Source organism: Rattus norvegicus, chromosome 1 (genome assembly GCF_036323735.1).
Source record: "Rattus norvegicus strain BN/NHsdMcwi chromosome 1, GRCr8, whole genome shotgun sequence".
NCBI lineage: Eukaryota > Metazoa > Chordata > Mammalia > Rodentia > Muridae > Rattus > Rattus norvegicus.
Window position 1 is genome coordinate 175332700 of NC_086019.1, and position 12546 is coordinate 175345245.

Consider the following 12546-nt stretch of genomic DNA (forward strand, 5'->3'; position numbering starts at 1 on the left):
AAAGAAGACTCCTTATGTCAACATTCAGCTTCAGCTCACATATACAGGCGAGCATGCACACACACACACACACACACACACACACACACACACACACACACACGCACGCACGCACAACACATACATCAAAATAAAACTAAAAATAAATATGTATATAACATGTATAATATAAGCACCATGCTTATCTCTATTAATTTATTCAGATATCTATAAAAATATGTAAAATACACAAATCACCAAAAGACACCATGAGAAAAATGACTCACAAAATAAAAACACTCACAGGGAGGGTATTAAGTTCTACCCTAAGCACGGGAATACAAATCAAAAGACTCAACTGTCTTGACAGTAATTCCATTTGCCCAGAAAATGCAGAATGATAACACCAAATGCCAGCTCTCCATGACCCCCAGCACAATACCGCATTGTCAGTGGCTGGGTGAAAAGGCTCTCCTTTTGAAAAATAATATTTCATAAAAATGTTCAGACTCTTGAGTCACTAGTAATCTTACTTCTGCAACTATATCTCTGAGAATAATTCAAAGCAGAAAATAGATGAAGCAGACATTTTTTTTTATTTTGCCCCTAGTGTATCCACTGTCCCACGGTGCACCATTGGGGGAAAGTCAAATGGAAAGTGGTAATGGAATACTATGCAGTCATTTAAAGTATTTGAGGGAAGTTTCTTCATTTCCCTCCACTCTGTAAATCTGCATGCTTCTCATTTCCCCTGGGAAACATTCCCAGGATGATCTTGTCTCTGTGTGGGCTCCTCTCCAGTAGGGTGCACCTCCCATTAACTATGGAGTTGCAGGGGTTTTTTCCCTGTGTGCTGGCTCTGCTCCCAAGCATGGTTATACCACTGGGACTTGTTGCTCTAACTGTTTGATTAGTTACATGCTATGGAACTCCATGAAGGCTGACTGCTAAAAAAGAAGAGAGCGGTTGTCTCTAGAAAAATTCATGTCAATGCTTTGGGAAGACTTGGGATAAGGCAGCCACTTGCATAGTCAAATTATAGATCAGCAACATCATTCCAAAGAATCAGACAAAAAAAATCATAACAAGTTCAGGTGACGACGTTGGGGTTGCTTCCAAATACCAAGTCCCTGGTGGGTTTGACAGAAAATGGGAGAAGTCTGACTTTATTAACGGGATGAGATGATGCTGGGATGGGAGTGGTCTATGCACAGGGGACAGAGAAACATCTAGTGACAGACCCACCCCATCTAGTGACTGACAACACCAACAGGTACTAATGGCTATGCACTTGAGCAACAGTTAAAGCAGTTACTATGTGTGTAATATTCTTCCCTCTCCCTCCGATGGTTGGGCTCAGTCATTCATTTGCAGTTCCAGCCATGCAGAAAACAGGAATTCTATTGTCCTGAGAAAACAAGTATGGATCTGATCAGGACAGTCCCAGTTCTCCATGGTCCCCAGAAACTTCACCCAGCTCCTGACAGAGCAGCTGGCAGGTTGTCAAGAGGTAAAGGTTGAAGAATAAACTATGTAGAAAACCCAAGAGAAAAAAAAACCACTTCATTAAAAGGGGCTAAGGAAAGAAAGTTGAAGGGTGCTTATGTATAGATCTAACAATGCTGTCTCCTTAGGTGTAGAGTCAAGTGGGCAAAACCAAAAGGAAGGTTCATGATTACAAAATAGTTACAAAAAGGATAGAATGGATCCTGGGAAGTTTCATGCATGCTTAAATTGTCCCTTCAACATTAGCACTTCCTTTAATAAATTCAAAAAGATGCATCACCACCACCACCCCAGAGGAGAAAGCCATTTTTGTTTGCAGTTGACATATAAAATCAGACATAAACCAGAGCTGGGATGGTTCAGATCTTAGAGTGCTTGCCTAGCATGGACAAGCCCTGGGTTTATCCCCAGTACCACATAAACTGGGTATGGTTGCACACACCTGTAATCCCAGCACTGAGGAGATGAAATCCAAGGTCCTCTTTGCTAGGTAGTGTGTCTGGGGCTAGCCTGGACTATATGAGATACTGTCTCTGAAAGAAAAGGACAAAAAGGAAAAGAAGGAGAAAGAGAAACTTCTCTTTCCAAGTTTTCTCATGCATAGGACTTCCTCTAACAGCCCATTCCTCCACCTGACCATCTCAGACAAGCTGTAAGGTCCTGAGCTGGAGATGTACTAGGAACTACTTGGTGTTTCCACCCATGAGGATACTTAAAGTCTGAAGTTAACCGCCCTGTCATTTAACATCTACTTGATTTTAAAAGAAAAAAGAATAATGTTCAAAAAATACAATTTACATTCCCAAGAGACTCACATACGCACACCATCTAATTAAATCATTCAATCAGAAAACAAATTAAAATGAAATATCACTGTGGTCCCCAAGAGGAAAATCAACTTTTCAGTCATGACTAGAACAGATCTCTGGGGTACCACTCCAAAGCCTTTTCTAATTGCAAGTCCTCAGAACATCCTGCTGAACACCCGGTGACATTTGCAGCTTCCTGGACAGCTCTCCTTCCAAAGAGAAGGAGTGCCTGTGCGACGCTCCAAAGCTAAGCTTGTCCTTTGGAAACTGGCAAAGCTCATATTCATGGCTAACTAGGGTGCTGGGCATCAGTGCAGGGCAGTCGCTCATCCTTCCACACTGCCTCTCTTCCACCTGCCAAAAACCAACATCCAACATTGCCTAAGGGAATGTGACCTCTGCCTTCCTCAGGAAACCAAACAAAAGCCAGATGGGCCCTAGTATCTCAGTGGAAAGCATCTCCATGTGGCAACACTACTGACCCCACCAACCCTCCAAGATCCTCAGATGCCTTTCACTAAGATACAGCCAATCCTACAGCTGTCAGCCAATACCAGTACAGCACTCTTTCCCTGGGATCCTCTGGTCCTCTTAGCAGACAGTGTATTGTACACTTAAGAACACAGACTGACACCCTCCTAGCCTACAGAACTAACAGCCAAATTAAACACTAAAAAGAACCCGGATGTGGTAGCACCCATCTGTGATGCCAGCTGAGATGGGAGGGTCTCAAGTTCAAAGCCAACCCTACATGGCTACAGTAAGATCTTGTCTCATAGCAAACCAGACCAGAGACCCTGAAGCTCTGTTCTACCAGTGGGTCAAGGGACTTCTCCAAATCTGTGTCCACATCTGTAAAATGGAGTTAAAACTACCACCCTCACAAGGCACTAATGGGAAGTCAAAGCTCTGAGACTAGGACACAGCGCTTAAGAGGTGCCAAACAGTTCTTGGCTATTCCTACCAGCCCTACCATCCTCAACTCCACTGTGTAACATGCATTATTCCAAAGGGTCTCCTGATGCAAGAGACTATACAGTAGATCTGAGGAAACATCCCACATCCTCAAGGGCGGGGCCTGATCCCACAGACTTTACAAGTCTCTTATATTTAAGCCCTAAACCCAAGGGCAGGGGCTGTTCTGTAGCCCTGAGGGGAGTTGTCATCACAGACACACTACTACAGCACAAGGAACCAGCCAACCTCTGCCATCTGTCTGCTTCATGCGTGACTTTCCCAAGGCACTGCCTCACCCTCCAGGGGTAGTGGCTTTGGCCCTGTCCTCACAATTCACTAATTTTCTACTGCCCAAAGTACAACTAGACTAACACAGTCTGAGGAGGCTTCTCTCTCTCTCTCTCTCTCTCTCTCTCTCTCTCTCTCTCTCTCTCTGCCTCTCTCTCTCTCTCTCTCTCTCTCTCTCTCTCTCTCTCTCTCTCTCTTCCTTTTTTTAGAACTATCTCCTCCAATTTATCAGATCAGCATTCAGAAGTTCTAAGGTTTTCCTGGTAGAAAAATTACAAGTGTTTTTTTTTTTTTTTCAACTTCCACCATGGCTTTCGTGTGGAGCCTTGTAAGTCGTGTGACTTGGTCCACATCGAACATGAAAGAGGCCTGCTCAGTGCTGAGCTCCTGGGTTCGTGAAATCCTCAAAATGATCCCCGAAGCAGTCCCTTGCTTGCTCCTTTCTCAACTAGATAGAACAGGAGAATCATTTTGAACACATAGACAGCAGATACATGACTGAAAAATCTCTCAAAATCTGTGTGCAAATTGGAAATATCCAAGCAAGGCACAGCCTTGAGTCCATCTCCCAGACCATATCAAGGTTGTGTTTCCATTGATGACTAATGTTGAGTCTGACCTGAGGGATAGAAACCAAGTAGGAACTGCAGCGACAGGCACTATGGCACAGTTTGGTCTGTCGGACTCAGTGCAGGGGTGGGGCAGAGGTGAGTCTGAATTAAGAGCTGTCAATGGTCCCTCATCTAGAGGCCCTCAAAGTCAAGTGCTTGTTTTTGTCTGTGACACTTTTCTGCCCTCATATGAACTCGGCGGAGCCTCCCCAGGGAACGAGCCTCTCTGGCCACGTGGGAGGCTCACCAGTTTGGAAAGTAGTTCTGAGTAAACAGAGCAGGCAGCCTGTAGCTCAGATGCTCTGGCCCGGTTTACAGGTAAACTAGCTGGGCAGTATGGGTAAGAAGCGCTCTGTCTAGGAAAGCAGGGGATAGCTGGAGAGGCCAGGGAGAATCCAGCTTGCTAGCCCCAGTGAGCACCCGTGATTGCTCCAGGAGCCCTGAGACCTATCACCTCCGTCTGACACTCATACTGACTGGATCACATCAGGAGACTCCTCTATCTCCCCGTCTCTTTAGACCCAGTCTGGAGACAACCAACCGCTGCAGCCTTGGATTTCACACCCAGCTTCTTTGGGTTTGTCCCCTCTTCCGGGGCCTGGGAGGGTAGCTGCCCTGCAGATTGGCCTTGTTAGGACCCGGAAGGCTCGGAAGAAGGGAAGCCGCAGCCCAGAGTGGGTTCTCTCCATCCTAAACAGAGGCACCACCACAGTGGACTGAGCTTCTTGGGGTTGACACGTGCTCCTAGGGAAGGGTACTGGATAGGCAGGTGTGCTCTAGGTGGGGATGATTTTTACTTAAGATGCCTCCTACAGTCCGGGTCCTACTGAGATTGACTGAGGCTGGAGTTAATACTGGGGCGATATAATTTTCTACTCCACGTTTGTCCTGAAGCTTGCTACTCCTTAAAACCCACAGTTAGAGTCATACCAGGCATCTCTCTTGTCCCTTACAAGCGGGCAAATGAGCTCTTTTGCCCTTGCTTTCTCTCTTGGATGCACAGATATCCCCAGTCAGAAACACTCCCGGACTAGTGTGTGATCCTGCGATCTCGAAAAGAAACACCCTGGAATCATACGCACGTTTGGACACGTGCACATCGCCTCCCCATATTGACAGCAAGACACACACACACACACACACACACACACACACACACACACCTGTACATATGCGTACACACGTGTATCCGCGGAAGACTAGCAGGGCGTCAGACACAGTATATCCAGGACACCAGTCCTTGCAATCCCTACAACCATGTAGCTGCCAACCCAAAGCCCTCCCTGCAGTCGCTGGTCTCCTACGCATTGGCACCAGTGCATCCCACAAGCAGAGCACTCAGCACTCCTGGCCCTCGCGCCTGACTCAAGTTTCTCAGGGAGCCTGTACCTTGGATATGCTGTTTGATGACATTCTCCAAGTGGTCCAGCCGCTCGATAATTTTCAGGGTGTCCCCTTTATCTTCCTCCAGTTTCTTGTCGGGCGCTGGCTCCTGCCCCCGCACATACACGCTGGCAATGTAGTTGGTGACCCAGCCCACGTACAGCAGGCATATGATGTTGGTCATGCCGCTCAGGATCACGCAAGTGGACACCAAAGTTTTGGTCTTCCTGGTACACACCATTCTGGGGTCCCTCCTCCATATAGAGCTCCCGGGGCCCCTCCTCGCTGTGCACCCCTAACTCCCCCGCGCTTAAACCCCTTGGCACGTCTGGGGCCTCTGGGTGCGCCAGCACCTAAGTCTCTCCAAAGGCGGGTCCCCTGGCGGTGTGAGCCGCGGCGCTCAAGTTTGCAGCTCCCGCCGCTGGCCACCCTGAAAAAGAGCTCCACAAAGGAAACGGGGTGGGTTTGGTTTTTTGTTTGGGGTTTTTTCCCCCAAATTCAAAATCCCGGAGCCTTTCCCTAGGCAGTCACGGGTGGCCCGCAGTGGCGTGACGAGACCTGCAGGGCTGGGAAACTTTGTCACTGCCAGGGCCGGGCCGCGCTGCTTCCCATCTCCAGGACTGCCTAGGAGATGCCACCAGCCCGCGCTGCTCGCTGCTCAGGAGAACCGCGGCTGTGGCTGCGACCAGAAGAGCGAAGCAACGCGGCCCGGCCCCCTCCGAGCGACAAGCGCCGCCACCAATCGCGCTCCGGCTCTGGAGAGGGGTCGGGGCTGGGCGGCTGCGGACCAACGAGGAGGGGCCAGGGGGCGGAGCCCCGCTCCGTGCCCCACCTGCTGGCCGCAGGCTCCGGTCCGGACACGGTGGTGTCTCCCGCACCCTCGGGCCATCCCAACCAGGTGCCTGCAGACCACAAACCTCCAGTCCCAGCCCAGGCCCGCAGATTCTACCTCTAGGGTAATTCCAGCGCGCTAAGAAGCCCAAGCTGATTCAGGGACTATGATGCTCCTGTACCCTCATCTTCCCCCAACTGAGGGTATTCTTCTGCTTTCCCACCTGAAAATAGACTCCTCACCCCATCCCCTTTTTGGTAATTGAGATGCAATTCATACAAGTGGCTAGGCCTTATAATGTCCACTCCTTATGCTTTTCTTGAGCCTTCACCCTGCCCTCTGCCCTCTGTTGACCTCCAGGATGTCACCCAATGCCTCCCGGAAATCTCTAGGAGAGGCACAAGTGAACAGTGAGTTTGTCTATGCCATCGTTGTTCAAGTTATATGCAGCACCCTAGACAAAGTCTTGTTATGGGGGCCGTTACTGCTTTTGGATACCACCACACCCCACGTCTAAGGAAGCCTTATATGCAGTGATGGGACAGGAGGCTGCAATGCTTCATGACCTGTATAGTTCCCATACATACAGTCCTCAAGGCTATGAAGTGGTCAACGGAGCCTTGCTGGAGAGAACTGGAACTCACAGAGAGGGCCTTTGTGTTTTTAGTTGAGCAAGTGCTCCTTCATATCGTTGTATCTAAAAACAGTCACTTCTCAGAATTCTTTAAACAAAGTCTTGCTGACAGATTTTCTTACCTTCTCTCTAAATTATGTTTTCTGGCAGGGAAAGAAGGGAAGATGTGGTCACCCTGTGGGTCAGTCCTCCAACCAGCCATGATGATATACTTACCAAGCTTCTGAATTCAAAGAAGGAGCCCAAAACCAGACATTTTATGGCCCTTCAGTGCTACAGACAAAAAGACCCTGGAGATACTGCAGAACTAGAAAACCTCTAAGGATCTGAAAGGTATCATCTCCTCCCTCACCTGGAAAACAGGCTGGACGTAGGGAAGGGAAGGGGTCCAGGCTGTCTGTGGGCTGCCTGGACTTCCAAACGATGGCCTTGAGCACAGGTATTGGCTAAGATATAATCCTGGGTTCAATAGATGGAGCACTGCAAGTCCAGCACCCAAAAGATCTTCCTAAACGGCCACCAGATTAAATCTAGAGAAGAGACCTCTTTCTCATGTTCCCATGTTCTTATTGGTAAAACTTCAAGAGAAAGAGTTGGGAGGTGGGAGGAGAAGATCTGGAAAGAAACAATGTGGAATGTGTGACCAGATTTTGTAGCAGTGGTTCCTCCAAGATAAAGTGTGTCTACAGAGAGTATAAAATAGAACGGAACAGAGAAAGGAGAGAGAGAGAGAGAGAGAGAGAGAGAGAGAGAGAGAGAGAGCGCAGAATGGACTCTGGTTCCTAAAACGCCATGAGAATTGAGCTCCAGTGGCTTTAGCGCTCCAGTTTGTGTTAGTCACATGAGCTTGAGCAAGGGTCAGAACACCAGCAGAGCCATTTCCCCATCTATCAAACACAAACAATACTTTCCTACTTATAAGTATTAAATGAGAGGATATACCAAAAGGGCTTAGGACAGGGCACACTGTGGGCGCCCAGACTCCTGTGGGTATCCTTCCAGAATGTGGTTCCTCCCTTCTCAGGTCTAAGAACTCCACCTTGCTGTTCAGCAAACCTTGATTTTTCTACTGACTACTATCAGTTCTTCTCCCTTACTGGAAGCTACAGGTTCTAAGGCTCTGGGAAGCAAGGAAGGGGTTTGTCCTTTAGCTAGCTGGACTCTACCTCATTGACTTTCGATGTATAATGTCTGTCTTCACTATTAGCAGTTCAGCCCTACAAGGCCTGGTTGCCCCAAGTACCTCAGACTCCAACTCAAGACCCCAAAGCCTTGGTTAGAAACAGGGGACATGGGAGGAGTTTGTGTAGACATTACTCACCACCCTCTGCAGAATCACAAGGTCAAAGGGCCCAGTATTTTTGCAAGCCCCCCCCCATTATAAATGATTCTTGAACAGAGATTCTTTTTTTTTTTCAGAGCTAAAACCCAGGGCCTTGAGCTTGCTAGGCAAGCACTCTACCACTGAGCTAAATCCCCAACCCCTTTGAACAGAGATTCTTATCTTTGGCCCTCAGTCCAATTGTATTCAACCCAACAGGAACTCACCAAGTTCCTGACATTTTGTCTAAATGACCAGTTGCCTGGGACACTTGCCCAGTTTGCTCCAGACCTAGGGCTATGTTGTAGGTTTCAGTATCAACAGGGGCCTCTTTTCTGAGCACGGAGAGCTGTTCACTCTACCTCTGTACTGGAATTAAAGACAGGTCCTGCTACAGCTCATCTTTTATAGAACTTCTCATCCACAGGTTCAGACACACAGCTATGCCACTAATGCTAAGCCTTCTTCAAAATATCTTTGGTATCACCATTAAGAAAAGTGAATTTTGGAGTTTGGCCATCAAACCCTTACATTCTGGGCAGGAATAGACTCCTCAGAGAGGACTGACAGTGGCCACATGTCCCCACCAGATGGCAGCACTATGTAAAGCCATGGGGCCAGAGGTGCCAAGAGAACTTGGGGGCTTAACAGGAAAAATGGACCCTGGTGGTGCAAGGCCTCAGCCTTGGGCTGGCTGTATAGGAAGTGGGGTGGCAGGTGCTCAAAGGAATGGAGACTGTTGGGTTGCAAGCAAAAGTGGATAATCCATTCAGAAACAAAAGCTCAGAGGCCCAAGATTTGATGCTACGAAGAAGCCACAGTCCAAAAATGTGATTGACAGAAAAAGCATCCTGCTGAGAAAGGCAAAAATAGAAAGGTTTATTTGGTGCCTCCCTCATGCCAGAGCTAAGATTTAGATTAGGGAGCCAGGCAAATGCTGTCATTTACTAGCTGTGGGGTCTTGGGCAAGTTAACTAACTACTTGGTGCCTCAATCCTTCCATCTGCAAATGGGATAATAGTGACATTACCTACATCATGGAGATATTATGGGACTTTAACTTGAATGAAGGGCACTGATGTTGTTATCTAAGTATTGACTGTTCTCTCTCTCTCTCTCTCTCTCTCTCTCTCTCTCTCTCTCTCTCTCAGCATCCAAATGTCTGAAAGATAAATGAAAGGAAAAATGTCATCTCCAGAGGCAGCTTTCTTCTGAGAGCCAAAGAGTCCAGAAAGTGCACACAAAGAACCCTCTCTTCCCTCCACCTTCCCAATGGAGCTGGAGTCACTTAACTCCTAGCTGTACTCCAGTGCAGATTCTGCGACTGGGTCCATCTGCCCCACATCTGTCCTCTTAGTGATCCACTTCAGGTCATGTGACAGTACGCTCTGTGCACATCAATGTTGGGTACTCAGAGAGACGCGCAGACTAATTCTTCTCTCAATGGAGCGGGCCAGCCAAGAAGCAGCTGCTGTACAGGAGGACAGACTCCTCGCTGGTGTCTTAGTATGAAAGAGATACAGGCAAATGATGGAGGTATCGATTGCATCCGGATTCCATCATTTTACCACTAGACAACTCTTCTGGACAGGCTCCTCCTCCCTGAAGGAAATGTGAGCCCTTAGAACAAATGAGCACTACCCAGAATATATGAAGAACACGTATAAACCAACCCAACAGAGCGTAAAACTATCCAAATGGGGAAATGGAGGAAGAACATGAGCAAACAGTGAAAGAGAAAACGCCACCAGCCAATAAACAAATGGAAGGATGATAAAGCTTGCTAGGAATTAGAAATGTTTTTCTAGAAACAACTGCCATAGTTCCCCTATTGGATTGACTCAAATGCATAATATTTTAAGTATTAACAAGAGCATGTGGGAAATAAGTACTCAAATACTCCAATGAGAGTGCACCCAGAACGTCCACTTGGAGCATACTGTTGACGATGTTCATGAACCTTTGACCTTGCACTCAGGGTGTAGCCTATGGACTACGCATATCAGCACAACAGTGACAAGCAATGCAGAATGTTAGCTCCATCTCACATTTATTCAGTCAGAATCTGCATGTACATGCTGCCCCCGGATGCTTCAGATACCTCCTCTGAGAAGCCGAACACAAGAGATAACACAAGGTAACACAAACCCATGGTTATCTTGGAGAAGGGTCTCTAGGCCTGTTGATGAAGGCATGAAATCCCAACTCCTTAAAAGGCTGAAGAAGAAGGACCTAAGGCTTGTCTGGGCTACAGAATAAGTTCAGAGCCAGCCTGAACCCTGATGGGAAGTGAGGCTAATGCCAGAAGATGTAACTCAGTAGTAGAGATGTCTACCAAGATCTGCAGTCATGGCCAAGTACTGAATTTATTATTCATCTATTTATGTGTGCGTGCGTGCGTGCGTGCGTGCGTGCGTGCGTGCGTGCGTGCGTGCGTGCGTGCGTGTGTGTGTGTGTGTGTGTGTGTGTGTAAAGTATGCAGGTACCCTTGGGAACCATAACAGGGAATAAGATCTCTTGGAGTTAAAGGTGTAAGTTTTGTGAGCTGTCTGACATCTGTGCTGGAAACTGAACCAAGGTCGTCTGCAAGAGCAGCAAGTGCTCTTAGCCACTGCACCATCTCTCCAGCCCACACATGAGAACAGTCATACAGTAATGTTTATCAATGTGGGATCTTCACAGTGTGTGCTCATATATATATATATATGAAAGCCATAGTCCTGGTTTGGGATTCCGCTCCTGCCATGCACTAGCTCTGGGAATGTTTGTGGGTGATTTATGTCTCCTATGCCTACTCTCTCACCTGGAAGGTGTCGTATCCACTCACGGGATTGTTTGGAAGACGGTGTAAAGGAAGATGTGCAAGGCTTGGCACTCGGCTGTGCTAAGTATTCAACACATGTTAGTTCAGATCATGCTCAGCATTTTCACTTAATAATAAATGATGATAATTCACTCTCAGTCCATAATTATACATATTATATAACATATGCATGCAGCCCAGGAACTAAATGTATACTTCTAAATGTTTTATTATGTAAAAGGATGCACAGAAATTTTTCTATGCTGTTTCTATAAGTAAAAATGAGTCAGGTTGATCTATAGGGTCTGGCTGTGCCTCATTAGGCCACCTAGCCCTGCAGGCAGAGAAGCTGGTAAGGTCCTGACCACATGGGTCTTCTCTTGACCTTCATACCAACTTCATAAGGTAAGCTATCCCTCTTGCTTTATAGCTAAGAGGACTGTTTTAAATGTCAAGCATTATAAGAACAAACATGGTAGAGGGTTCTGACTTTGAGCCTAGAGCATCTTCTACTACAGTGATAGTTTACGGATAACCACCTCCCATGAAGGGATCAATAATCAGACTTACAAGTGACAGACACTGGAAGTGCACTGGGAAAGAAAACTGGAAGAAGAAAGTTTCCAAGCCCCACTTGAACATTGCCCCCTGAACAAGGAAGAGATGTCAATGTCATACACACACACAGACACAGACACAGACACAGACACACACACACACACACACACACACACACAGAGATACACACACACACACACACACACACACACACACACACACATGCTTTTTGAAAGTAACAGTCTGGTTGGAAATGGCATTTCTAGAGGAGTCCCTAGATACAGATAGTACCAGAGACCTCAGAGCAAAGGCAAGCACCTGAACAGTCTGGAATGGACACCAGGAAAGCAGGAAGGGTCTGCGATGAGCCACAAAATTTTACATTAGAAAATACCTGGTGGCTACCTAGATGCCTGGGCCTAAAGTCAGGAGGCCCCTTCACTTTGCTTTATCCCAATCCCTCATTCTCAGCCTCAGAAATAGTGGGAGTCCCCCATGAGGAATTGCAGGTGCCTGCTAGACATGAGGAGCAGTGACCTTTTCCATACGGGTACACAGCAGTCTGGGACATCATCTGCCCATAGGCATGCTCTGGGTTGTATTGTCTGCCAGATGGGGAATGAAATATTCAACAGTCCCACCAACTTCTCTCAACAGCGAGGTTGAACAGAGTGATTTCAGTGGAAAGCCCAAATTGCAAGTGGCAAGAAACAGCTGGGAGGTAAGTCTGCAATCTGCTTCTGACAGAGCTAGAGCCCAGCGCTCGGGGCAGCTTGGGTTTGCAGCACGCTGAGATCCCCTCCTCCAGAGATGTGGACTATGTCATCAAAGGATTTGTCTAATTCTGGTTCCAAGACAAAATGAG

At 47.3% G+C, this 12546-nt stretch overlaps 1 protein-coding gene across 1 annotated transcript in view; it reads right to left on the reverse strand.

Moving 5' to 3' along the window:
* Galnt18 (polypeptide N-acetylgalactosaminyltransferase 18) overlaps window positions 1-6184 on the reverse strand; it is a 311052-nt gene extending 304868 nt beyond the window's left edge. The window contains 1 exon segment of the mRNA NM_001079884.1: window positions 5540-6184. Within this exon segment, the coding sequence (NP_001073353.1) occupies window positions 5540-5774 (235 nt within the window). The 5' untranslated portion in view covers window positions 5775-6184.
* Window positions 6185-12546: the final 6362 nt, after the last annotated feature.